At 51.3% G+C, this 26,373-nt stretch overlaps 2 protein-coding genes across 2 annotated transcripts in view; both read right to left on the bottom strand.

The window, feature by feature from the left end:
• LOC136296102 (hydrocephalus-inducing protein homolog) overlaps nt 1–14,850 on the bottom strand; it is a 117,629-nt gene extending 102,779 nt beyond the window's left edge. The window contains 6 exon segments of the mRNA XM_066194926.1: nt 5,260–5,464; nt 6,767–6,888; nt 10,198–10,397; nt 11,822–11,956; nt 14,000–14,119; nt 14,788–14,850. Coding sequence (XP_066051023.1) covers nt 5,260–5,464; nt 6,767–6,888; nt 10,198–10,397; nt 11,822–11,956; nt 14,000–14,119; nt 14,788–14,850 — 845 coding nt within the window.
• Nucleotides 14,851–16,918: 2,068 nt separating this feature from the next.
• Nucleotides 16,919–26,373, bottom strand: part of LOC136296101 (hydrocephalus-inducing protein homolog) — a 199,731-nt gene continuing 190,276 nt past the window's right edge. The window contains 12 exon segments of the mRNA XM_066194924.1: nt 16,919–16,989; nt 17,270–17,710; nt 18,290–18,374; nt 18,376–18,394; nt 18,901–19,061; nt 21,652–21,873; nt 22,220–22,362; nt 22,710–22,961; nt 23,542–23,650; nt 24,213–24,405; nt 25,343–25,494; nt 26,080–26,312. Of these exon segments, the coding sequence (XP_066051021.1) occupies nt 16,919–16,989; nt 17,270–17,710; nt 18,290–18,374; nt 18,376–18,394; nt 18,901–19,061; nt 21,652–21,873; nt 22,220–22,362; nt 22,710–22,961; nt 23,542–23,650; nt 24,213–24,405; nt 25,343–25,494; nt 26,080–26,312 (2,081 nt within the window).

The raw sequence follows: 26,373 nt of genomic DNA, 5'->3' as shown, positions 1-26,373 counted from the left end.
GTCTGGCATGATGTAGTGCCTCGTTTTCTGCCTCTTTCAGTTGCTCTCTCTTTTTTTTTTGCAAACTTGACCCCCAACAGGGGGGAGGCAAATAGGTAGAAAAATATTTTGCTTTATTCCCAGGAACACTTTTCTCTTTGTAGAGCCAGAGATGCACCAAGCCTGAAGTGTGGTGAGGGATTGGACAGCAAGGGAAAGAATCCTCAAGCCCTTTGCAAGGGCCTGCACTGAGCCAGGAGGCTGGATGGCTTTCCTGTGACTTCCAGGAATGAGCAGGAGACACTTGACTAAAAGTTGTTTGCGGTGGACTGAAGCTCAAATGTAGCCAGCTTGTCCCAGCTGCTTCTGAACAGCCCAGTACAAAGGTGCCTTGTGTCTGGTGCTGCCACAAAAGCCTCTGAACAGCTTTTTGACCCAGCGTTGGGTCAAAAGGGGTTGTTTTGCAGGAAGCCTCCCAGCTGATCCCTATGGAAGGCTGCCCAAAAGAAGGGACTGGGGCTTCATGAACAACAGACACATTTTTCTGGAACACCCCCCCCCCCCCGCGCCCAGATTTGACCAGTGCATCAGCTATTCCCTGCTCACAACTGCCCAGGTTGCCAGGAATTCCACAGGTCCACCAGGCTTGCTGCTGCCTCAGGAGCCATCAGGATCCATCCCAACCCCTGGTGCTCACCTCATGGGTGTGGGCGGTTTTGACAAAAACTTCCCCAAGGTTCAGGGTATCACAGCTGAGTTCAACCAAGGGTCTGCGGCCTTCCCCTCTGAGGTGCAGGGCCAGCCTGCTCTCACGGCCTGGGGAGAGATGTCCATTTCAGTACAATAATTCCCTCTGTTCTACTGGATTTTCCAGGCTGCCTCAATGCTAGACCCTGATTCTGAGCTGCATGCAACCAGCTCTTGATGCTGCAGCAGAAGATATGGACCCTTCTCTTCCCTCAGGAGATATCCCCTGGGGCTGACTTGCAATTTCTAACCCATTCCTTGGGCTGGTTTCCAATTTTAGCCACCAGTTTGCTGAGTTTAAAACATCTCTGGTGTCCTGTAGCGACAGGCCAAGGAGTGACAGGTATAAATTGAAAGAAAGGAAATTTAGGTTAGATATTGAGAAGAATTTTTTTACTGTGAGGTGGTGAGACGCTGGAGTAGGTTCCCCAGGGGAGTTGTGGAGGTTCCAGCCCTGAAAGTGTTGAAAGCCAGGCTGGATGGGGCTTGGAGCTACCTGGTCTAGTGGGAGGTGTCCCTGCCCATGGCAGGGGCCTTGGCACTAGACAGTCTTTGAGGTCCGTTCCATCCTTAACATACTATGACTCTAGGGTTTCCTCCCCATGCACTTAGAGGAGCTTTGAAATCCATTCGGTGAAGGCACAAAGCTCACGAAGACTTTGGCAATTGCTACCTGGCAAACTGCCAGGCAACAACTGCCAAACCACCTGGCCCAGCAGCACAGGACTGCTGTCCTCCACTTCTGACACTCGGCACTGTGTTCTGTTTGCACAGACTGAGAGCTGCAAGGTGACAATTCCCACACAGGGAGAGAAGCAGGTGCTGGCCAAGGGTGGTCCTTCTACCAACACCCTGGGCTCAGCGGGGCTCCGCCTCCGCTGGCCTGGTGGTGTCTGGAGGTGATCCAGGCTCAGGGAGCACATTTCTAACTCAGCTCCTACTGCCTGATGATGGATCCACGTCAAATGGACCCATTCTGGAGGTCAGTGGTCTAGAGGGGCTTAGTGCTTGTTCACTAAAGCTGTTCTGCTCTGTAGCTGCTTGGCCTTTGAGGAAATGCTGGCAAAGCTGTGCCATGAAAACATCTCCCTGCACTTCCTGGGTTGTTCTGGGATCAGCAATCCAGACACAGGTGTTCCGAGCCCTGGCCTTGCATGGGAGACTCCCTGGAAGCTGCAGGGACACTGGGGATGTGCCAGCACTGCCCTGCTGACCAGGAACTCTTCCCAGCAGTTACATGGGAGCCCAGTGGGCTCAGGCTTGCTCCATGGCTTCACTGTGGGTGAGAGAAGCAGGGGAAAGGAGCTGTACCTGAGATGTCACAGTAGGCCACACTCTGATACTCCAGTGCTTCCAGGGGTTTAAAGGTCACCTTGATTTCAGCCGAACAACGTGGCCCAATCTCTCCCTCCTGAAACAGAAAGAGACAGAAAAAGATTTATCTTCAAACTTCACACTTCTTGTTTTCAACCACTCCTCTAAGCCTTTCTTCAGAGCATCAGTGATGAGTGAACAACATAAGGAGCCCAAGGAAACACTCTAAACCCAGCTCAACACACCACTGGGCGCTCTCAATGCTCAGCTGATCAGCCCCCACTCTCCACAATGTTCCTGCTGCTCTGACACAAGCTCCTGGTCACATCATGCTGCAGTCAGCTACAGTGGTACCTAACTGCCATTGTGCACTGGTGGCTCTTGGCCTTAGACGGGCCATAGGAGTAACCAAGAACACGATCCCCTTCCTTGGAAAGAAAAATATTAGTTTAACCTTTTTTCAAAGAAAGCAGAGGTTGGGATTATTCTAGGATTTACTCCAGGATGAGAAGGGATTTTGCACTGTGCAGACACCAGGCATTCATCATCTCTCACAATGCCAATACTCAGAATCAGGGCTCTGGCTGATGGGAGGACATGGGCGTTTGCTTGCATAAACAGAAAAAGAAAAGGTTTACTGTCCCCGTGTGCAAGAGAACTCAAAATGCCCATTATAACCTCCCACCCTTGTGTCCAGGCTCACAGATGACACTGGGAGACTCACAAACAGTGCGAGTCATGGTTAGAGGAAGGGACAGGCATTTCTACGATTAACCTTGGGCTGAATTTGGCCTCCTTTTCCCAGCGAACCCTTGCATGCTTCAGGTCAATCCGTGAACTGGCAGTGCTCCAACACCCTCCGCTGAACCCCACGCAGCAGCACGTGTCGGGGGAGCCCCTACCTACAAAAACTGCTCCCTGTGGACACTTCAAGGACACGGAGTGCCCTGAGCTCGAGCCCTGGCAGCAGAGCTCAGCTTTGTCAGGCTCCCAGCCCTGCCTTGAGCCTGCAGGGCAGAAATACTTTCAGCAGTGAGCTCTGCAGCCGCACCAGAAACTCCATGTCCTCCCTCTGAGCACACCGAGCCACCTGAGGACCTGCTGAGTGACCGCACCCGGGGGAAGGGGCGGGGGTAGGGTGGGCTGGAGGAGGAAGAGGAGGAGGAGGAGGAGAAGGAAGAGGAGGAGGAGGAGGAGGAGGAAGAGGAGGAGGAGGAGAAGGAGGAGAAGGAGGAGAAGGAAGAGGAGGAGGACAAGGAGAAAGAGAAGGAAGAGAAGGAAGAGGAGGAAAATGAGGTTCTCAGCTATCACTTACCATTGGCTCAATGAAAACAAAAGTCATTGGAGAACAGCAGGGGGTCTTCTTGCACCTTTGCCTTCTCCTCCTGGACCTTTTGGCTCAGGAGGGCGGTGCAATTTTCACAAAAGCCCTTCACCTTCTTTATTTTTTCTCCTCCATGAAGTCTTCCATCCAGACCTTTGGTGGTGGCTCCAGCAAATCACACTGCCTGCAGCCGCAGGGAGAGACAAAGCCAGCAGGTCATTTAATATATTTGCAGAGAGAAGCGGAAGTGCGGGAGAGCAAAGCACTTGGGGAGGAGCGGCAGCTCCCCAGCAAGGGCTGACCCCAAGCCACGAGGGTCCCAATCGGATCAGAAGATAACTTGTTGTGCACAAGCTCAGCAGGTAGCTTTACTCCACACTTGCAAGCTCAGGAGAGCTTTGGAAAGCCAGCATCCCTCAAGAGAATCTCCTGCCTCAAAGCCTCTGCCAAAACTGAGGGAGAATCCACCAGCCACCTCAGCTGGCTTTTCCTACCACTGAGCTGCTCAGGGGAAGCAGATAAAGATCACGGAGCACCCACTGCAGGACTTCCCTGGGAAAGGGAGACGAAGCTGGGTTGTGGTTACGTGTTACCAGCATCGCTCTTTGTTTCTTCCATTTTGGACCTGCCCTGTTCCCTACACTGCCTTTCACAAGAGCATCCCAGAGCACTTCCAGAGGAAATTGATGAATTCAGGCACCGCATCCCTTCAGTGACATCCAAGGTTTTATATGCATGAAAACAGAGGCTGTGAGAGGGGAAGGGACTTCTTGGTGCAGGAGACAGACAGCAAACTCCTGGAGAGATCATCTTTTCAGGATCCAGAGCTTTTTGGGTCCCATCCCAGTGCATGGTAGTAGAATGGCCAGAGAGGGAAAGGATCCTGCACTAGCTCCTCTCATAAAAAAAAGTCCTCTCTGCTCTGAGATCTCAAAAGCATCTCTGACAGCAGGAGAGTAGGCCTTAGAGCTAACACCATCCCTAAGACTGGAAGTAAGGAAAAACAAAATGTCCTGGTGACAGGCTAGGACACAAACTGGCATGAAAATAAATGTAATTGGAAAAAAGTATTACGAAGAAAAGAAGGGTAGTGGTAGTAAGTGAATCCCTTCTAAGGGGAAATGAGGGCCCTGTATATCGAGCGGATCCGTTCCACAGGGAAGCCTGCTGCCTCCCTGGGATCCAGGTACTGGATATCACCAGGAGATTCCCTAAGAACTAAAAGAACTTCATCTGTTCACCACTGTCTGGGGTACAGTGACTGTGAAATAACAGAGTTTTCAACATTCAGTGAAACAAGGAGGGGCATCAACAAAACTTCCACTCTGGTCTTCTGGAAGGCAGCCTTCGGCCTGTTCAAGAGATTGTTTTGGAGAGGACCTTGGGGAGCAGCCTTTACAAACAAAGGGGTCCAGGAAGGATGGACATACTTCAAGAAAGAAATCTTGAAGGCACAGGAACAAACTGTCCCTGTGTGCTGAAAGATGAGCTGACAGGGAAGACAACGAGCCTGGATGGGCAAGGAGATTTGGAAGGAACTAAGGGGAAAAAAGAGGGCGTATCGCCTTTGCAAAGAGGGGCTGGCAACTCAGGAAACGTTTAAGGATGTTGCCAGGTCATGTAGGAAGAAGATTAGGGAGGCAAAAGCCCAATTAGAACTTGAGGAAATCCAGTCATTGCAATCAACCTTTCCTTCCCAAAATGCCATCCTTGGTTGGAGTATAAATGGAACTGGAATGCTGTGCTGAGCTCCTGAAGCCCAGGGACACACACCCTAATGCCAGGGATGGTTTACTTGGCCTAAACCATTCAAAATCACCAACACGCCCCTGAGGCCATGCATTAGTTTCAGTCTTGGGCCATGTATCTCACTGAAACGTATCTTTCAAACCAACCTCCTCTTCTCTTCATTGTCGGCTTCCTCAGTAGGAAACATCTTCCACTGGAAGTGGGCTGTGATGTTACTCCTGTTCCTGATGAACATGCTTGTGTGGCTTGATGTGGTGATGAAAGTCTTCTCAACCTTCATGGAATATGTGCTCAATCCAATGTTGACATCTGCAGCTTCTGCGCGAAGGAATGTGAAGAAACTTTCTTCACCTGGAACAAAGCAGAGTCTTTGCTCAGCTAGCTCAGTTGCTGATGGAAGCACAAGGAACAAAGCAAACCACAGGTCACGGAAGAAAGTGTCATAGCTTTTAAATGTATTAGCAGTTCCATGGATCAGTACATTTATCACGTCCTGACAGCTCTGTGTGTACTGCGTGAGGATGTCCTGGGCACCTCCTTAACCACCTTATTTCCAAGGTGTTTGTAGAGATTTGGCCCCAAGGTGACAGTATGTACAGTGGGATTTGTCAGATGTGCTCAGGTGACCCACTCAGACCACTGGGATTTCTGCATCAAAGTCCTTCAGGTGACACTGAGGAGCCCTGGTCAATCCTGGCTTGCCGAGGTCTCCCCTGCGCATCCCACGAGACTCCTGCCCCTCCTGATCCCTTGGATCCCTTGTTGCTGACAAGCAAATACGCCTGGGGGCATGTGGGCAGAAAAAGGAGACCCAGAGGAACAGGTGAAGTGACAGCCCACAGCAGGAGGGGACACAGGAGAGGAAACACAACCAGCCTGGCTTTGCAATATGACAAACCACTACAAAATGAACACCATAAAAATCATCATCATCGTCATCTTCCTGTCCAAACCCACAGCCCCATCAGTCTTGAAATATTTCATATTGTCCTGATCTCAAAAACCAAGATGGAGCATTTCAGGTTAAATACAAAAGGACAAGGAAAGATTAATAAGTACAGAGCAGCTTCTATATGAAGTCTGAATGGGATTCCTCAGTCTAGAAATCAAATGGGAGATGTGAGAGGTTTGCAACAGCATGAACGGCCTGGGAAATGGGGACGAGGAAAAATTTGTCTTGATTTGTCACCATACAGGAACTTGAGGGCCTGAAGATGTTATTAGGCAAAAACTACATGGATGTGTAGAGGGCAACATAGTAAAAGGGTCTGTGACAAGCCAGTGGAGAAGCGGCATACAGGACAGAGGTGTGCAAGAAATACACTGCATTGGAGAGAGTCTGATGGAGACCTCGCAGCTCACATACAGCACTGCCCAGGAGTAAAATAAAACTTCACCCAGGCGTAGCCACACAGTAGTGGAGAATCAGGGTTCCTCCTTCCTCCACTCTGCAACACCCAGCAAAACAGAATTCCAAAAATCTCAGCCCTGTTAGAGGGGATCCACTTTTTCAACCATTTAAACACCAGCTATTTCAGTTTTCTTTGGGGCAGAGCTGGAACAGAGGAGGTACATCTAGAGGGAATTGAGGGGGATGAACAGGGAGTGATGGTGGAGAACTGTCCTGTGTCCCGTGCGTTGCCCAGCACTCACCTGTGCAGCGCGCCACCAGGGACCCGAAATGGTCACCGCACGTCAGCGGGTGAAATCCCACTGTCACCTGCATGGTGTGACCAGGGCCCAGAATTCCTTCGGCTGGAACCATGGAGAAAGGACTGCAACACAAAGAGAGGATCAGGACTTGGGGGGAATTCTGGCCATGACATTCTTTCTGCAGTGCAGGTCACTTCAGCTCACTTGGGCAAGCAGGGAGCAAACAAACTACGGCCAAGACAGACAGAACAGCCAGGATCAGAAACAGCTACTGACCCACTTCTGAGGAGATCCAGCCCTCAGAAGATCCTGTGGGATAAAACGACCTAATCTCCCCCATACTCTGCATCCAGCCTTCTGACTGCCAGCAATCCCATCAGAGAATGGTTTGTGAAAAGCACAGAGAGAGTTAAGAGCTATCTGCATGCATAACTTGACGCTGACTGCCTCAGGAATTTCTCATTTCCTGCTACCTATAAACTTCCTCTCAAGAGATGCAAATGTTAGGGCACTATCTCTCTTGTGAGATTACAGCCTAGGAATCAGACAGGGAGAAGGAACTTTCTCTTGAAGACCACGGAATAACTACTGTTGAATTTGCAGCGTGGCTCTTTGGTTTATTTTACCTTGAAAAGATCCTGAATTAGCACATTTTGTCAGCATTTCAATGAAAGCTGCTCTACAAAAAAGAAGCAATCAAAACTCTGAAAGAGTGCAAATGCAGATTAGAGCAATACAGTGACATGGAAACAAGACCCAAAAGGAGGATGCCATTTACAATCTGAAGGATCCAATCCCAGCCATATGAAGCACCATTAGCAGGAGCACATCGAGGAGGCAGAACAGGAGGGTTTTGTGTATTTACCAGCAGTGCAGTCTGGGGCCCTGGGTTGTCATCCAGGCTGGTAACTGTTTGCTTGGCTCACCAGACAAACTCTGCGCAATGTGTTGGAAATAATTACGCAAATGTCTTGGTGCACTTTGGATGTAACAGGAGCAATTAGGATTGGTCACCAGGTGAACAGTTCTTGCCTGACAAACACAAGACTCCGTGCTTTGATGCTCAGGGACAGCTCAGGTGAAATGTGCTTCTGCCCAGAAGTTGCTGGGCTTTGTGCTCTTCCACAGCCCCACTGAGGAAACAAAAGTTCCTCAGTGCTTTGCTGGTGGTCAATCTGTGCACAGAAAGGGTGTTCTGGGGAGTTTGGTGATGAACTTATCACACACAAAAATATAGAGAACATCTGGCAAGCTGAATTTCATTCATGTCAGTAGTGACAGCTGATGAACTTGCTTCAGGTTCTGCTCACTAAGGACCTATTGCTGCAGTTATGGGCCTGACCTGCTCCATTACCACTAGTGAGAACATCACTAGTGGCTGATGGAGAAGCCTTGGGCCAGCAATGTTTATGTGCTGGATGTGAGACTTTGGGGAGAGAGGAGGAAAGACAAGGCCCCAGCAGCCCCGGAGCCCGATTACTGTACGAGCTCCCACATCTGCCCCGAGGGTGAGCCAGCACTGCTGCAGGTCTCTGCTGGGGCTTGGGGGATCGGTGCCTGGTGTGGGCAAGGCACAGGATTTTTTTCTTATTGTTTTGTCAGGAATTTTGCCAGAAAGAGAAGCTGCCAGTTAAGGGAGTCCCTGGCCACACTTCAGCACTCCCTTCCCTTCCCTTCCCTTCCCTTCCCTTCCCTTCCCTTCCCTTCCCTTCCCTTCCCTTCCCTTCCCTTCCCTTCCCTTCCCTTCCCTTCCCTTCCCTTCCCTTCCCTTCCCTTCCCTTCCCTTCCCTTCCCTTCCCTTCCCTTCCCTTCCCTTCCCTTCCCTTCCCTTCCCTTCCCTTCCCTTCCCTTCCCTTCCCTTCCCTTCCCTTCCCTTCCCTTCCCTTCCCTTCCCTTCCCACTCCTGCCCCATGTTACATACTCCTGCCCTCAGATGGCAGGATGCGAATAACACTCCTGGGAGTGACCTCAGGCGTTGCATGAGAAAGAAGATATCTTCTTATTTTCAAATTACCAGGAGAAGAGGATCCAGCCAAGTTTCAGTTGTCAGGGCTGAAAAACTGAGTGCAAATCAGCCCTTGCATCTCCTACATCCCACCCCAGGCTGTACCCACCAGACTCCCCTGTTCCTGCTGGAGCAGTCATCTCTCATATAGACCTGGCTCCCCAAGACCCAAGGACACAAGCTCTACAGTTAAACTTAACTCCTCTGAATTTCAGTCAACATCACTAAGCTGTTCCCTGAGCCCACAGATAAGAAGGACTGTGAAGGAGACATCCCTGACGCTATAATAACCAAATGAAAACCACTGCCAAGAGATGGGGCTGGCAGGATAAATTTTGGCCTTTTATGGCTTGATTAGAGCAATATAGTGAGTTAATTGTCAGCTGTTCCTTAAGATAGTTCTCATCCTGTTAGATCTACCCTTTCAATGAATCACTACTGCACCCGACAGGCAGAAAAGATAAGGTCATGGAGGGGTTTTAATAGGTCTTCTTCGGCTTTTTAACTAGTCCATTTGTATGTTTGTTTCCTTGTATGGCATCTAAAGACAACTCCAGATCTCCCAATGGCCCCTTGCAATCCCCGGACACTGGTCTTGCTTTGAGCAGCGTATTTGCTCGGACAATTTCCAGAGGTCCCCTCTAGAGAAAGTTATTCTATACTTTTATCTTCTAAATCAGCCCAATTGCTTTTCACATAGTCACTAAATGTCTCATGTTTCTAATACACCTGTGCCTATGCCTATGGGCATGTGGTGTATTGATAGGCCTTGGAGGAGCTTGACATTTATGAAAGTTCCCAATGAAGAATTCATGATCTTTTGGCAAACATTTAACACAAACCAAAATGAAAAAACAGCAGAAACACAGGAACTTCAGAATATGTAAAATGAGATCTCAATGAAAGGGGGGACGACCTTATTCAGAGATTTAAAGCACGTGTTTGAAATTTTAAACCGGCTTTCAAAGGTTCATCGTGGAACAGAAGAGGGGACTGATGCCCTCAGCTGACAAGGGAAATCAGATCAGCTTTAAGTAACAGGAACTGCACCGGCTGCCTGCAACACAGCTCATGTTGGGCATCTGATGCAGGCACCACTGGAAAGCCATGTGCCTGTGTCCTCCCAGAGAATGGGTCTGTTTGGCTGACAGTGGTGAGTACCCATTTCAGAAGCTGCTTGTGCTCAGGAGGGCGCAAGCCAGCAACTAACATGTTCCAGCACCCCCCAGGAAATCTGGGGCAGAGAAAGCTCAAAGGCTGCATCCTGCTAAGAACACTGAAAGCAAGAGCAGATGCCATCCATCCTGCCCATTTCCAGCCGGCGACGCAGGGCAGCAGCTCCCATGCTCTGGTTCCTTTTGTTGTTCTTTCCCAACTCTGTTATCCCCCAAAGGTGTTTTGCACAAGGACAGATGAGCTGCCTCACCTCTCGGTGCTCAGCTGGTAATGAGCTGCCACACTACCACAATTCTGAATCAGCAGACTCTTGCGGGTGCTGCCCTTGACCGGACACTTTGAGAAGTCCAGCTCGTCTGGGAAGTCCAGGATAGCTCGGGCAGGGATGGCCCGAATTGGCACAACTATCCTTTCCTCTCCACTGACGCAGACGAGCTCATGGGAATAAACCTGCAGGAAAAGAAACTGTCTCAGCACAGGTCATTTGGTGCCATCTCCATGGCAGAAGAAAAGCCATTTCCTATATCCCTTCAAGGGTATCAATTTACCTATTCTACCCCCAAATGAACAATAAGTTCTACTAATATCTCACATTTTAAAGGCAGCAGTGCACTTTGCAAAACCTATCTCAGTGGCATTAAGCTCTTGTGTCACTTGGGTCATACAGACAAGTGCCCAGGGCCACCATAATTTTTACTCTCAATTTTAATGATGTTAAATAATTCCTAAGTCCCTTCTAAGGAACATGGAGCTAGGGAACACAGGACATTCCTCCTTAGGTTACTATATTCCCACTGACTGAGAATAGGACAAAGTGTTAAACTGAATCTAAGCAACAAAAGGAAACTGAGAGAACAGCTGCACCCAAAGAGATCCTGGACCTCTGGCCTGGTGTAGAAATATCTGTTTGCTCAGAACTCCCCTCTAACTTTGCCTCTCCAACCAAGTCACGAGAAGAACAGTGCTAAGAGGTAGCAGGATGCTGTTGCAAAGAGCCTCTCTTTGTTTCCCTGCAAGGCTTCCTCCCTTCCATGCCATGTCCTAAACCCCTCTGTATGAACGAGCCTCCAGATCACAGCGCTGAGAGCAGACTTGCCAGGGCCTCGGCACTGGTGTTCAAACTTGCACGCAAAAGCACAATTGGCATGGAATGGGCGCCAGCTGACAGAGCAGCCACAGTGACAGGCATGAAGACAGAGCCGCAGCAGTGTCGCTGCCACCGGCTCTGGGCCCACAGGTCTGCCTGCCTGCAGGCTGTACCTGCCCTACACGAGCTCTTTCAGGCAGGTGTCCAAGTCCCCTGCAGCTCACCAAGCTCCTGCTGACTAAGGGCACCTAGAGCTCAGTGTGCCTGTGCCAGGCTGGGCCCACGGGCACAGCACATCCTCTGCCCTGGCCTTGCAGCCGTATCATGGTCAGCTGTGCTCTGGGACAGCACAGCCGCAAGGCTGGAGAACAGAGGGTGTGAAAAAGCACCGTCCTTGCTCCAGCCCCGGGTGAGGCAGGGAAGCTGTTGCCCGTCAGGAAGGCGGAAAGCTCTCTGACCTCTTTGTTCCTCTAGTACTTTGCAGAATAATGAAACCCCTTCCACTATACCTAGAGATGGCCAGACATCTATCAACACCCCTCTACCGTTTGCCTACTGTTCCCTGGGCATCTTTCTTCCCTTGGGAATGCTCAGAGGAATGTGCAGCGAGGGGAAGCAGGGCCTGTCAGGCCTGGGTGCAGGGCCTGACAGCACATGCCAAGCTGGGACTGGCTGCAGGCTGCCTGCCCACGGCCTGGAGCCAAGCTCACAGCATGGGCTGTACCCAGAGTGCAGGGACAACAATGGCTTTGGAGATAATTCTGTGTTTTGGCTCCTCCAGTCTCACCTTGTTCTCGTCAGGAGTGAAGTGGACGTGCACATCGGTAATGGTGCCTCCTGGCACGGCACGGCATGCGTCACTGGGGCCCGCCAGCTGGAAGTAAGGTGAGCTCTCCATGGAGACCTGCACCCCCTGAAGATTCTGCAGGAAAGACATGGAACCATGATTTTGCCACTTGAGGAAACAGGACAAGAGGAGACCTGTCCATGCCCTGGTGACGTCCTTCCTTGACCCCTTTTCCAAAGCCCTTTCTGCTGTGGAGGTACAGGCACAGAATTCCCAAGGGTGAACTTGAATCCCTTCTGTCTGGCTCCAGCATTTTGGCCAGGGGCAGTAGGGCAGTGCCTGGTGGGAAGGAAGGGCCGAGCAGGTCAGCACCGGCAGGATGGAGACAAGAGCACCTGAACCAAATCATCTGCATATTCAACAGGGCCAAAAACCTGCTGATTTCTGCCTGCACACAGCTATGCAGTCGTGTTCCACGGAGGGAATGGGCTACCTGAAAGCGTAACAGCACATTCTCCTGCGGGGAGGAAGAAATTCCTTTCTAGCAGGTCAGCTTTGGATAGGGCAGTTCTGGGGGATACAGTCATGCAGGCAGAGCAGCAAGAGAGGAGACCAAACACTGTGGCCTTACTGGGAACAAATGCAAACCTGAAAAGCAAAAGAAGGAACACAGCAATCCCTAAAAAAGGGAGATGACAAAGAGAATTTAAAGCGCCAGTAAAGCAGCAAGGAAGAATCATCAACTGATTACAGCAATCACCTCCCCGAAAGTGATGGAAACACAGACAGGTTGTGCCTGTTGACTGCGGGCTTCAAAGGCATTTTCCTCCTGGAGAAACCTTGCAATTCTTTAGGGGAATGGTCTCTCGCCTTTTGACCCTTCTGGAATTTCCTCCCTACATGTCCACACCTAATTGGCTGAATGCCAGGACCCTCCCAAAATAGGAGACTAGATAAGACCCCTGGATTTCTTTGTTCTCTCTCTTTTGGCCCCTGGACCCCTTTGAGGAATAAACGACTTGGAATAATCTGGGGGTAAGAACCTCTTTTGAAATCTTTTGTCCTGTCCCTTCGGAGATATTCCTCCAAAGCCTCTCCAGAGCTAGCCCCGGGGAGGGGGGCCGGGCCTGCGGGGGGAATATTTCAAAACATGACCAGCACTGACTCACAGTGTGGTTTCAGTATTAAAAGCCAACCTTGGCTCTCCAGGGGTTCTTGCTGCCTGTGCAGGCAAGCTGGGCTGCTGGGCATTCCCGCTTGCAGCCAGCAGGCCAAGTTCTGCTCTCTGGGATACACAGACACAGCAAACATGCATTTTCAACACATAGATATCAACCCCTGAGCACCAAAATGCTCTCAAAAAGTCTAAACCAGATGATTTTGAGTCCTTCCTGTCTCTTCCCACCAGCCCACTCTTGGCACAAGCCTCATTTAAGAAAATATTTCCCTGACTGAAATTCAAATGGTCTCAGTTTTCCCCTTTAGAGTCCAACACGACTGCTGACGTTTTTCAACTTTTTCCCTCTCAGCTCTCTTGGGAAACTGCAAAACAGGAGCACATGGCTTTGGATGTGCTGTGGTTCTCCAAAGGGAAAGCAGAGCACCATGCTGCTTTTGGAAAACCTGAGCAGAGCTGGATGAAGCTTAGCAGGAGCCTGAAGTGGCACCTAAAGGCCTCCTACTGCTTCTGCTACATCAATCTGATTCCAGGGCTGTTTCAGAACATTTCCTGCCGTGCCAGTGCCACTAATGATAGTGATTCCAGCAGAAAGCGTAGACGACTCAGCCCCTGAGCTTTGACTGTGAGCTGCACAAAGGGAGCCAAACAGGCTGAGAGAGGCAGAAATTCCTACCAGGAACCAAGATTAACCAAGGAGACACAAGATGTGGTATAGACTCAAGCAAAGCATGAGAGCAGGTAAGAACTGTACAACCCTCAACATTCCTATCAATCAGAGCTTTCAAAAGAAGGAAACTCCTTTGGGATAGATACTGTCAGCCCATGGGCAAAATCAGGGGAGAGTTCCCAGCACAGGAAGATTTCCACCATCGTGCAGAACAAGATGCTGAGACATTTTCTTCTGGATGTGCTGCAGCAGATAACTTGCTTTGCTGTACACTATGGGAATTACACCACTCTTCCAGCACAGTGTTAACACTCCATGTCCCAGCACTTACCTCGCCCTTATTCATGAGAGACACCACCATTTCATAGACCTCATGAACGACAAAGTTCTGAAATACCACCTCTGGTGGGGAAACGCGAAACGATCTCTTTTTCCGGGGAGTTGATGACAGCTGGAGAGGCAAGAGAGAGCAGGGAGACGTTCAGCTGCTGGGAGGAAGGTTCATGAAGGAGAATCTTACACTGATCCCCACTGAAGTACAGACTCATGGCGAGCACCTCTGCCCAGGCCACACTAGGGAAACAGTAGCTCACCCACCTCTGCTCTCAGCTGATCAAGAGCTGCAGGGCCACAGAGAGCAGGCTCAAGCCAAGCTGCTCTTTTGGCACCTATTTCTCCGGGTTTCCTTCTCCAGAATGCCAGGCAGCACTTACCTTGAGGACTGCCCTGTGCCCATGAGGTCACAGAGCTCTGGGGCACTGACTGAGGACTCACGGAGGAAGTAAAACCCATAAATTTACATCAGACTCCATGGGAAACAATTTTGGGATGTCCGTTGTTCTGAGACAGGGAAACTGAGGCCCACACAACTGCAAATATCTTTTTTTCATCTAGAACTTAGACATCAGTAAGAAGAGAACAGTACCAGAGGAGGTGTGAGAGATGAGGTGATATTTTGCTGAACAATGTCAAAAGGTTATTGTGATGGATGAGAATTGTTATGGAGTTATAAGTTGTTGGCTATAGAGTTGGAATGTTTAGTTAAAATCAGTTCAAGAGTTATAATGCTGTTTAGCAGTTTTGTCCACTCTGTATCCCTTACCCCAAAATCCCACTTACCTGATTCCGTCGCCTTTCCGTCGGGTCAAGCCGTTGCTGCTCCCTGGCATCACTGCTCTCCATTTCTGCTGCTGCTCTACCTGCCTGCACCCAGCCTGTCCCACTGGCTCGTTCCCTGCTTGCTCCACTTCCTACTACCTGTCGGATCCTCTTCCTCCTTCCTGCTGACAACCGGCCTGTCAGTCAGGCTGCTGCTGCCACCCTTATGGAAATTGAAAGAGCCCAGCTGCATGATGGGACCATATCAACACCAAGAGCCCCTGGCCGAAACGAGCCAACTCAAAATTTAAATCTGCCAAGGACAGCACTGGACTGACCATACCCAAGGGTATTTATGCCGAGGGTATTCATAGACAAGCTCTTCTATCTCACCATAACTTCCAAAGGACTTAAAGAGCGAGAGACCCCTGGACTCTAGAAGCCAAGAGGAGTTCTTTGGAATTGCCGTGAGCCGACAAGTCCCGCTCTGCAGTGCAGGCAGCACAGTGGATTGCACCTCCTTCTCAGTGGTGTGGACGAAAGGGAGCAGCAGCAGCAGCAGCGGCGGCGTAGGCCACTCCTGAAGACCCCTGCTTATTAATAAAGGCATTTAAAGGAGGAAACTGTGTCTCCTGCCATTTGTAACAGTTATTAAGTTAAAGAATGAAAGTTGTTGGTTCTGTGTGTTGTTTGTGGTTTGGATTTTTTCAGGTTGGTCTGTTGCATGCTGCTGTGAGCTGGGAGAAGGACGTGGTTGAAGACCTGACCAAAAGGAAGTAGGAGGAGAGGGGAGGGGACAGAAAGGTTGGTGGTCAGAGCGAATGGAAGTTCCCGAGTACCGTCCAACGGGAAAGGGGCCGGGGGCCGCCCCAGGCAGGTATAAAGGGTATAGAAAGATTGCCATTTTGCTGGAGGGTGTCTTTGTTCGTCTCCGGGGAGAGGGAGACACGCCCAGCTCAGTTGAATCGTTACTAATAAACAGCTTTCTTTTGCTTGGATGATTTTGTCCCCTTTAATTGTATTTAAAAGTTAGTGCATTGCTAGCAGAGGTAAAGGCAAAAGTAAAGTAACACAGAAGTTAGGAAAAAGACAAATGAGGTGATTGCTGAATGAGGATAAGGGTCAGTTCTTTTCTCAGCAAGTTGGCATCTCCTTTTTAAACGGGTGCTTTCTTGTAACCTGTTACTGCCATCTTATTTAATACCGTTGTAGAGCACATCTGGAATGACACAACAGCAACAAATGCTTCTGGAGCAGAGACCTTGCTTTGAGAAAACTCTCCCCTGCTTTGTCTGCCCTCTCCAGACACACTGCTGTCACTCCAGAGACACAAGCAGGAATCCTCCGTGACTTGACAGGAGGCACACTCTGCCCAAGGGAGTGGCTGCAGCACGCTGTCCCCTTAGTGGTGCCCTTCTCTGAGGTGTTCCCAACCCCCCCTCTCCAGGGCGATCCTTAACCACTTTGTTACACATCTCATGCTGCCAATTTCCTGCTCAACTGCCCACCTCGGTCACCTACCCGTTTGGAGTGGGCTTTATACTGAGCCAGTCCTGCAAGAAAAGCAGCTTTAAACACACCTCTAAGTAGGCACTGATCCACATAAAGCACATCCATTCCCCTCTGCCCAGGGTGAGTCCCCTGTACATCTGGCAGCCTGCAAAATCTAACACCACGTCAGGGTTCCAACCCAAAGCATGAATGCAATGAGTTTTGTTAAATCTGAAGTAATTACTGCAGCTACTCGGCCTTCAAAGGCCAACGCTGCCACTGTGGAGGGAATCCTATGACCCCAAGCATTTGCTGGTGACCGCACCTAAGCAAGAGGCGGCTGTTTCAGCAGGAGAATGGCAAATGGCAATTTTGTGCCTTTGCGTCCCCAGCCTTCCCCCCCTTGTTTTAGCAATGGCAGCTACACTCCAGCAAAGCCCAGCAGCTTCAGCAGAGGTTATTTGTGTTGGCTTAGTGCAGATCAGGACTCCAAGTCCACCACAAGCAGCAGTTTGCAATGGCAGGACCTGGACACTGAGATGTTTTGCTGGAGGCGAGCCTGTCACAAGCACACATCCTCTTCAAACTTCACAACAAACAGAAAGAAAAAGAGCAGGAAAAGGCTACCTTTTGACGACTCAGTCTCAAGATTTGAAATGGGCTAATGCTGGGCAGAATAGGCCTCCCAGTCCTGGCCTGAACCTTCCCCCTCAGGAATGTAGATGGAAGCAGCTGAAAGGCAAAAAAAAAAAAAAAAAAAAAACCAACAAAAACAAACAAACAAACAAAAAAACCAAAAACAAAACAAAACAAAACAAAAAAACCAACAAAAAAAACCCACACGCAGCAAGAGCCTCAGAGATGCCACTGTTCACATAGACTTTCTCTTGAACAAGCGGCACTGGTGAATAATTTGTGATCGCATGTCTAGGACAGTCCTGGAAGCCCTGGAAGTTACTTGCTGAAATACTAAGCATCAGTAAATTAATAATACAGAGTAAAATACACATACTCCAACCACACGGCTCCGTCCCATTAGCTTCTCCATGATTTGATGTGACTTGTTTGGGGATTTCTGCTCTTTGGGCAATTTTTTCAGAAAGCTGCTCCTCCTCAGATAGCTTCGTCATGTCATTAGGGTCTATCTCCGGAAACTCTGCCTCGTCCTCATAAAACGGCTCCTCAGAAAACTCTTCCTCCTCCTCCTCCTCCTCCTCCTCTATGTAAAGCCACTCCTCCTCAGAAAGCTGCTGCTCCTCAGGCTGCTGCTGCTCCTTGGAATCCTCCTCCTCCTGCTGCTGCTGCTGCTGCTGCTCAGAATCGTGCTGCTCGGCAAGCTGCTGCAGCTGCCACAGCTCAGAAGGATGGATCTCAAAAGGATGGTCCTGCTCCCACCAGAAACGACTCACCAGCTTCTTCTGATGCCTTACAGTAGTAGAAGACAGGAACCGCCCTGCAGAGAGGAAGAGGACACCTTTCAAAGACAAAACCCTGTGTTCCCAGCAACTCTGCCTCCTGCTGCAGGTAGGTGGAAGAGAGCTGGGATGCACTTGGAGCATCTCTGGCCAAGTACTTTCAGCAGGAAATAGAGCGTCTGGGAGTAGGGTCCCTGCCTGCAGCACACACTCCCGTGCCAGAGCAGGAGAGCTGGTTTTAGACAATGACTTTGCATTTGCCCTGGAATGGGGAACTGCACACGGACAGGGGCTGTAGGGCAGCTCACGCATTACACCATTGTTTTTCCCAGTCTCAGACTTCTCTCAGAGATGACCTGATGTCCCCTTCCCAGCCCTGACCCAGGCACGTGGCTTTCCCCAGAGTCTGCCTCAGCTCCTTTGCAGAGCACAGGTGGCAGGGCGAGAACAAAAGGGGCTGAAAGGCAGAGGGGGGCAAGGAGAAAACTCCAGCTGCAGCTGGGAAGATGCTGATGAAAGTGGATGTGTGGACAAGGATGAAAAAGCAAGTCATGTTTTGGAGTGAAGTGGCAGGGTGTTCTCCCCAGGCCCTCAGCTACCGAGTGAAATGCCCTTACGCATCAGAGTGGTTGAGAATGGCTTCTTCACTGCTTCACTATCTGCAGCTTCCTCCCAGGAGTATTCCAGGGCTACCTTCCCTGCCTGTGTTGTGCATCCTGAAACTGAAAAGCAAGGAGGAGGAATAAAAAAAAAGTCCAATAAATACAAAGCAAATAGTACAGTAACATTGCCTGATGGACTCCTGGCATCAATTTCTCCTGAGGAGCATCTTCTTCCCCAGGCAACCCTGCCACGTTCCGCTGTCCTGGGTGGCCCAGAAATGTATTTCCAAGTCTGGAAGTTTAAGAGGAAAGGGCCAACATGGTGCCCAGGACACTGAAGCTGAGGGGCTTACTCTGGACTTTAGGTTTTGGTTTGACTGCAAACTTATTCTTGAGCAGATGAGGACAGGTGACAGGCAGTGAAAGCAAACCCACGGCTGTCCTCAGCAGAAGGGTGTGGCAGCACTGAACCTGTCCTGACCACCACCTCCTGCTTGGCTTTGTGTGCACGTGAATGGGCCTGTGCTGGTTTTGGCTGGGGTAGAGTTCTGGGAAGCAGGCACTGGGTCAGCCCTGGGCAAAGGCAGCTCCCGCTCACAGGGCCCTGCCTGGCCTCCAGCACTCACGTGGCTCTCCTTGTCTGGAAGGGCAAGGGATCCTTGAGCTGGACCACAGTCGTGTTCAGTTTTAACTGGCTGCAGGCAACAATGGCACTGAGGTACAGCTCGGCCTCCTGGCTGCTGTCCTCCAGCACAGCGTGAGCTGGTTCTGGGACTCTCTTGACCACCTGCAAACAGAGGAGGGAGGAATCACTGAGCAGAGCCCACAAAGTCAGGCTGAGAAGGGAGTCTTTTGGCCTCCGGGATCAGCCTCATAGAGGGACTGGAAAGGACCGTTCACTTTCACTTCCCGCCGCGTAGGGGGGGAACGGGGCGCCGGGATGGGCGCGGCTGATGGAGCCGCAGCACCAGCCCGCCCCGCCGCCTGAGACTCAACCGACAGCGGAGGAAGCGGCGCAGGCGGCGCGAGCGGGGAAGAACCCGCGGAGGGGGCGGGGCGCGGTGCAGGGCCGCTCGGGCCCGGCCCAGCCTCCCCAGCACGAGCAACATCACTCGCCGCGCCCGGCGGGGCTGACACGGGGAGGGGAGGGGAGGGGAGGGGAGGGGCGGGGCGGGGCTGGCAGCGCCCCCAGCATGGCTCCGCCTGTGGCGCAGAGGCCCAGAGAGGGCCCCGCCCGCTCCACGCGGGGCGGGACGGACTGCCCGCCCACAGGGATCGGGTCCGACAGCAAGTCGATCAACGCTCCCCCCTCCGGGGCCCTCGCCGCTCGCGCGGGCGCCTTGCTCAGCGCATCGCCGGGCGGGGCTGCCCCCGGCTCCAGCGCCGTTCCGAGGGGGTATTTCGTGGCCCACACCGCGATGTGGACGCTGCGTCGTCACCGCGTCCGGCTCCGACAGAGGCGCCTGCGGAGCCCGCGACCCCTCGCTCCCCCCCGACGCCGGAAAGGCGCAGAGGGATTGAGAGCCGCCTCCGCTTCTCCGCCTCCTGGGCGTGGGGACGGGCGGAAGCAGCGCCGCGCTCCCCGCCAGCGCCGGGAGAGCGCCGGGGAGGGGGAAACCCCCCCGCTCTTCAGCCTCCTGGGCGCCGGAATGGGCGAAGCGGTCGGGGCCGGCACGGCCGGCTCCTCAAGAACTGGCGAGCCCCCGCTCAGCGGCTCGTCCGCGCCCCCCGGGGAACCTGGCTCGCCATCCACGAACGCAGCGTCCCGGGGGTCAACGGTAAGCTCCCCGCCCCATTCGGACCCTGAATCCACCTCGGCTTCCGAGGGGAGGACCTCCTCCTCAGCCTCAGCGTCCGAGCCCGACAGCCCCTCAAAAGAGCTGCCGATACTCAACGGGGCCCCGGAGTCCCAATAACTCCTTAAAACAGTATCGCATCGTCTCCAGAGCACCGTCAGATTTACCATGTCTGCATCGTAATTCGCAGACAAAGCCCAAATCAGATAACCACCCAGGCGACCCCAGGCAGTTTCTGAGATAGCCATCCCAGCATCAATAAGGAAGCCTTTTGCCTTTCCAAAATAATATAAACACTGAAACTCTTCCTCAGAAACAAAACCCTGGTTCCGTTCCAGCAGATGGCGCCAGAAGGCGAAGACAGCAACCTCTGTCTTAGAGCTCCGGGATACCATATTCGCAGGCGGCTACCTACACACAACCCCCGTTACCTTGAAGACAATCTCACTGACTCCACACACTGTAATTCTCACGAGCGGGCACCAGATGTCGCCAGTAGGGACACGAAAGAACCACACTCACCCGACAGGTTGAAGTGAGGAAAGAAAAAAAAGCGCCGTTTATTGTCGGGTTTGGGTTTAAACAGGATTTGGAGTTTGGCCCAGGATTGGAGGACAAAGGGGACACCCCTCTGACCCCAATGGTCATCTCAGAAGTCCATCACATATTGGTATGTGAAAACAATCTACTTGTTTATGTTACATCCCTGAGAAACTCCACTGGAAATAGGTAAACAGTCATCAGAAGGCTGAAAATCGAGGCGACACTGAAGAGTTCTGGAAAGCACCTTTTTCTTCTTGTCTTAGGAGAAAGTGCTCTCCACATGTCACGTGTGGAGCAACAACCACACTGCAGGGAGCTGGCAACGGGCATTTTGGGATGTGAAAGATCTCACTGGGAAAGTCTCCAACTGCAGATGTTCTGATAGAAAAGAGGATGGTTTAGAGGCCTTAAAATGGTTCAGAAACTCAGAAAGAACCTTCACCCAAGACGAGTGTGTTTGGCAATAATGACAATAAAAGCAAGAGTCTCTGGAGATGATCCTTCTCCAGACTCCTCCATACTGTCATACAGTGCCTGGGCTACTCCATGATGAGATATCCCACACAATACAGAGATCACAACTAAAAACTCTGGTATCCATGCAGACAAAACTTGGAGTTCACCAGCACATGCAGGAGAAGTATACTTCACTTCCAAAGAAGAGACAGAGTGCAGCAGACTTAACTCCTTGTTGGTGAAAAGGCACCAGATCAGATGAAGAGATTTCAACCACCATAAAGTGGGATAACATCATCAAACATTGTCTCCCATTCAACACGGGCTGCAACCCTTGTGCTTGTTGTGGCACAGACTCGTAGTTTGTGTTGGCTAAAGGTCTCTTGTCAAAAGGCCTCCCCCTCTCACGTGAGTGTGTCCGGTCACTGTGCATCCACCTCTCCCCTAGAATGCACTGCTGGTGAACCTCACGGCTGTCCAATGTCCAGAGGAAGCAGGAGCTGCTCAGCCAGCAGTGATGGGGGTTACCGTGGCTCTTTTTGTAAAAGCTGGGCTGTCTTCTTTTGCCATTTTGCTTCTCGCCTTCCTTTTTCCAGGCCACCTGGCTGCCGGCTCTTCCCTGGTGGTTTGATTCCACGTGACAATGCGCATTTTGTTGTCGCAGTCCTGAACCTCCCCTCCTGGCAGCTCAAAGTTGATCTCGGTCACCTTACATTTCACAAGGTGCCTCCTGAAGGTGGCTGGGACATCTGATTTCAAGGTCACTGTGATGTCCTTGGCACAGCCAGGATGGAGATGTCCCACCTAGGGAGAATCAGGGAGTCAAAACCAAACCGGAAGCACTGCCAAGGGCAGGACTGACAGCAAAAGGGACTGATGTGGTGAGCTGCTGTGCCAGGAATCTGCGCGTCGGAGTGGATTTATGTGAAGTTTGATAGACAAAAGTATGAACAGAAGGTGCCACCTCCCATAACATGAAGCCGTTTCTGCAAGGCTGGCAGCCATTGCCAAGCCAGGGACTTGGCATCTCGGCATCTCCTACGTGGCACTGGAATGGGCTGTCACTGGTACGTGAGGACTGCCTGCCAGCTCCTGGGAACACCAGGGCAGGGCTTGAGCAATGGGGAAAGGCAGAGCCGTCCACGCTCACCTTGGGAGAGAACTGGAATGGTGCGTTTGCCTCCCACTCAAAGCGCATGACCTTCGTACAGGTGTGGTTGGTGATGGTGAAGGTCCTGTTGCAGGGCTCTCCAACAGAACAGTCCCCAAACTGGATGTGATTCGCTCTGACAGCTGCTGAGGAGGAGAACAAGGCAACCTCAGCATGCAGGGAGCTCCATCCACCCCCATTCACGTGCACAGACACTTGTATGTTCAATGCTTTCTTGCTCCAAGCCTTCCTCCCTCTGGAAGGGAGTTTCCCAGGCGGCTCCCCAGCCCACCACTTTCAGGGAAACACCCTGACACACCCCTAAGCCAGCCACATGAAGCACAGCACACATTGCTCTGCAGGCATGCCTGCCACGCCCACAGGCCACCAAGTCCGGTGGGTGACAGCCCAGGCCTGGCTAGAGAGAGGACACACATGATCAGACATTTCCCTCTTCCTTGCTCCACCTTGGCAGCCTCTCCTCTCTTACCATCAATGATGTCTTTCTTCAGAATGCTCTCAGCATTCCTCTCCTGTGTACCTTCCTCCAGTCCGTCGAGGGTGAATTCGTCCTTGTGGCCTTCACCCACCAGCTCCATTAGGGTCTTGTTAGAGTATTTGTCCCCCACTAACGCACGAATCCTCCCTTCCAGTCGTTGAGCCAGGGTGGGTTTGAAAATGACGTCGAACTTTGTCGATTCCCCAGGATGCAGAAGCAGGAAAGGCTTTGGGGGCTTACGCTCTGCACAGCAACGGAAATCAGAGTTAAGTGATACGGCGGTACAGAGGAAATATTTCCATAGGCTGTATGAGGAATGAGAGGTTGAAATCAGCTGCCTCCTAAGCACGGGTTCTACCCCCAGTGGTTCCAGACCCTCTTCCTGTGTTCACAAGACTGCCACCTCCAGACACATCACCGCTTAAGCAGCTTAACCTCAGGTTGATGCCCAGCCCGCATTCCATCTGCTTCCAGCCAGCTCCAGCCGTATGGAAAGCGGAGCCAGAGAGTGCTTTTGGCTTCTGCTGGTTGTCTGTGTGCTCAAGGGCTGTGTCCATTCAGGCTGGTGCCTTCCCTCAAGCAGCAAATACCTCAGAGGGTCCACTGAGGTAGTGACAGTCCCCCACAACTCAACCCACCTTGTCTAGAGGAGCCAAAGAACTTCTTACAACTTGCTAGGAGAAAGTCCCCAAGAAAAGCTTGGGGGACAGAGAGCCCAAGAAAAGAAACTGTGTCTAACATCTGGCTGCTGCTCAGAGAAGCCAAGAGCAGGGCACACGTTTTCCCTCTGTGCAGGATCACACTTCACGGTTAATGAATTTACCGTGGACAGCAGAGTCGTCTTCCGCATCTTCAGTGTAGAATCTCTCAAGTGTGGAGCCCCTGCCTTTCAAGAGGAACGCTCCGTGCTCATCCTCCAGGTGTAACGTGAACTGAGAAAAGGGAGCACAGAGCACATTGACACTTGGTGTGAGTACAGGGTGGGAACACAGGGACTGACCCCGCAGTGCTGCTGGTCCCGCATGGGAACCCAGCACCTCTCCCACTACAAACAGCACTTAGCACAAAAGTTAAGTCAAACCAGCTGGGAAAAAAGAGCGCTCAGAGGCATTTGGATGGACCTGACACAGAATCAAACAGGACAGAAAGTAATGAGCAGAATGTAATTAAGCCACAACTAAGTTTACTTAAAATGCAGTAAACTGGGATCGAAAACAATCTAATGGAGCTGGAAAATCACCCCATGTCCATGAGAACAAAAGGTGACCTGAGAGATGGGGGAAAATACTGCACCACCTTTCCTGTGTTCAACTTAAAGAAGAAAGGCTAGAGGCACGATTTCCAAGAACTCCCTTCTTGGAGAACAGATGTCAGTCACTTGCTTTAAAAGAATTTCTGACACCTCTTCCCAGGTCTGCCGTGTTTTCTGGGACCCTTCCCCTGTGCCACAAGCACTTGTTCCCAAACCAGACCATTCCTTGAGCAGGTCTTCACCTTGACAGGTATTATGCCCTTGTTTTGGATGACCAGGGGGAGCATCTCTGACTCCCCCAGCCGGAGCCTCTTGAAGCACAGCTCGGAATTTCCCCTCCTGCTGCAAGCACTTGGGCACACGACTGTCAGCTGCGGCTCATGCCCCTTCCCGCTGATGGTGAAGGTCAGGATTTGGGGTTTAAATTTCACAGGGCTGCAGGAGAGGCACAGAAACAATTTCAGCTGGCACTAACCCATTTCTCCCTGGGCGAGTGAGGCAGCAAGGGCCACCCACAGTGTTTTCCCTGCCTGAGGCTCCTGAACCACACAAGGCAGCCCCCACCAGGCTCTTCCCAGTCCACTCAGCGCCATTCACAAGAGGAATCTGTTCCAAAGAGCCCTCCACAATAACAATTAAAAATAATTTCAGTTAATTGAATCATGCCATCCAGGAGGTAGATAATGAGGCACCAGATGAGGCATGGCAAATCTCCTGGCTGCAGTGAGATGAGACACATGCAACAAGCAAAAGCACAGCATGAAAGCAGTACAAAAGCAAGAAGGCAAAAATAAATCATTGTCACCATCAGTAAAGATCATTTCCAAGAACAGTAAGAAAGCAATTGCATATTAGCAATTAGACTTCTCTTGCTCCAATTCAGCCACTAAAAGGTTGAGGAAGGGCAGGTCAAAGCTGCACTACACAGGTCCCAGGGCAGAGGAACTGTGCTTCTCTTTCATACCAGCTCCAGTCCCTTACATAAAATAGCTTAATGAATACCAGGGAATCACAGTGATCAGAGGAGCACTTAATTTTACAGGTACACAGGAAATTGTGACTGCTGACCTGCTGGCACAGGAACTGCTTCATCTAGGCCTTTGTCCTTGGAAATCCCCAAGTCAGCTGCAGCACATCTCAGTAACTTTCAGCTGGCTACCTAATATTTCCATGTCTTCATAATTCCTCATAAAGGATAAACCATCAGTCTCATTTTTTGGCTTTGTCCAACGGTTACTGCCTCCCAGATCATCTCATGCCAAGTACTCTGCCTATGGCTACTGAAAGCATTAGAGCTAACAAGAGGCCTGTGCCTGCCCAGTGGAGAGGGAGCTATCACTGAAGCCTCCCCCAATATTTCACAGTCAGTTACCCTTCTGGGATGACAAGGGAAGCCTTGAAAGTGCAGTCGTAGGTCTGCTCATCTGGTGGGGTGAAGGTCACCGTAGCAACAGCACAGGATGAGCCCTGAATGGACATCTTGACTGCATACAACTTGAAAACGTTGTTGACAGGGCTTTTATCCTTGGGGGAACCCAGAGAGCAGTGTTAGGAGAAAACACCTTTCAACATGACACAGTTTTATTCATAAATGCGTTACTGAGAACAGCCCCAGGCAGTGTGTCCTCCTCCCTGTTTCCCTGGGCAGGCTCCCTCCCTCCCAGGGAACGCTGACCTTGTGCTAAAGCAGTCTGTGTTTTGAGCCCTGGCCGCTGCCCCAGCATACATGGGAGGTGGGCACTGCTTGGAAAACCCTGCAAATAACCTGGAACTGGCCTTCAAAGTGAAGGAAAAGCCAGGGAGCCTGAGGAAATGCCTCCTTTGAACCCTGGCATGTCAGTTCATGACAGCCCCTCTCTGAGTGTGCGTCCAGGAGAGGTTCAGAAGGATTCACTTCTCCCGCCAAAGGCCCAGAGGTGTGAGCCAGAACCTTGCCTGAGACATGCAAAATTCAACACAACTCTTCCCTGGCTCTGCTGCTCTCCCCTGCAGTTTGACCTGCACTGAGCTAGACTAGTCTGGGCCCCAGGAAGCAATGCATCTGGAGAACAAAACAGACTCTCACACTGCCTTTAGAGGGACACCATCACCTTGGCCTCCTGTTCTTACCTTTCCACGCAGGGGTCTGATGGAGAGCACCACATCACACGGCAGGCTGCTTGCATGGTAGATATTGAAATGAGCTTCAGCTTCTTGCGCAACCAGAACCTCGTTGAAGATGAATTTGTTCCCATCTCTGATGAACAAGCCCACGCCTTCCACTGACCGCAGCTTGCGGCTGAGGTCAGTGCTGCTGCAGATCGGGTACTCCTTGAAGATTGACAGGACATCCTCAACGAGTCCTGTGGATAGACCAGAGGGATGAGCATGGAGGAGAAGCCTCGCTGATGAATTTATCTGGAC

The sequence above is a fragment of the Chamaea fasciata genome, unplaced genomic scaffold (genome assembly GCF_029207755.1).
Source record: "Chamaea fasciata isolate MVZ Bird 193981 ecotype frontalis unplaced genomic scaffold, bChaFas1.0.hap1 SCAF_12, whole genome shotgun sequence".
NCBI lineage: Eukaryota > Metazoa > Chordata > Aves > Passeriformes > Sylviidae > Chamaea > Chamaea fasciata.
The sequence above is the reverse complement of the archived record's forward strand: the minus strand, read 5'-3'. Positions and strand labels throughout refer to the sequence as shown.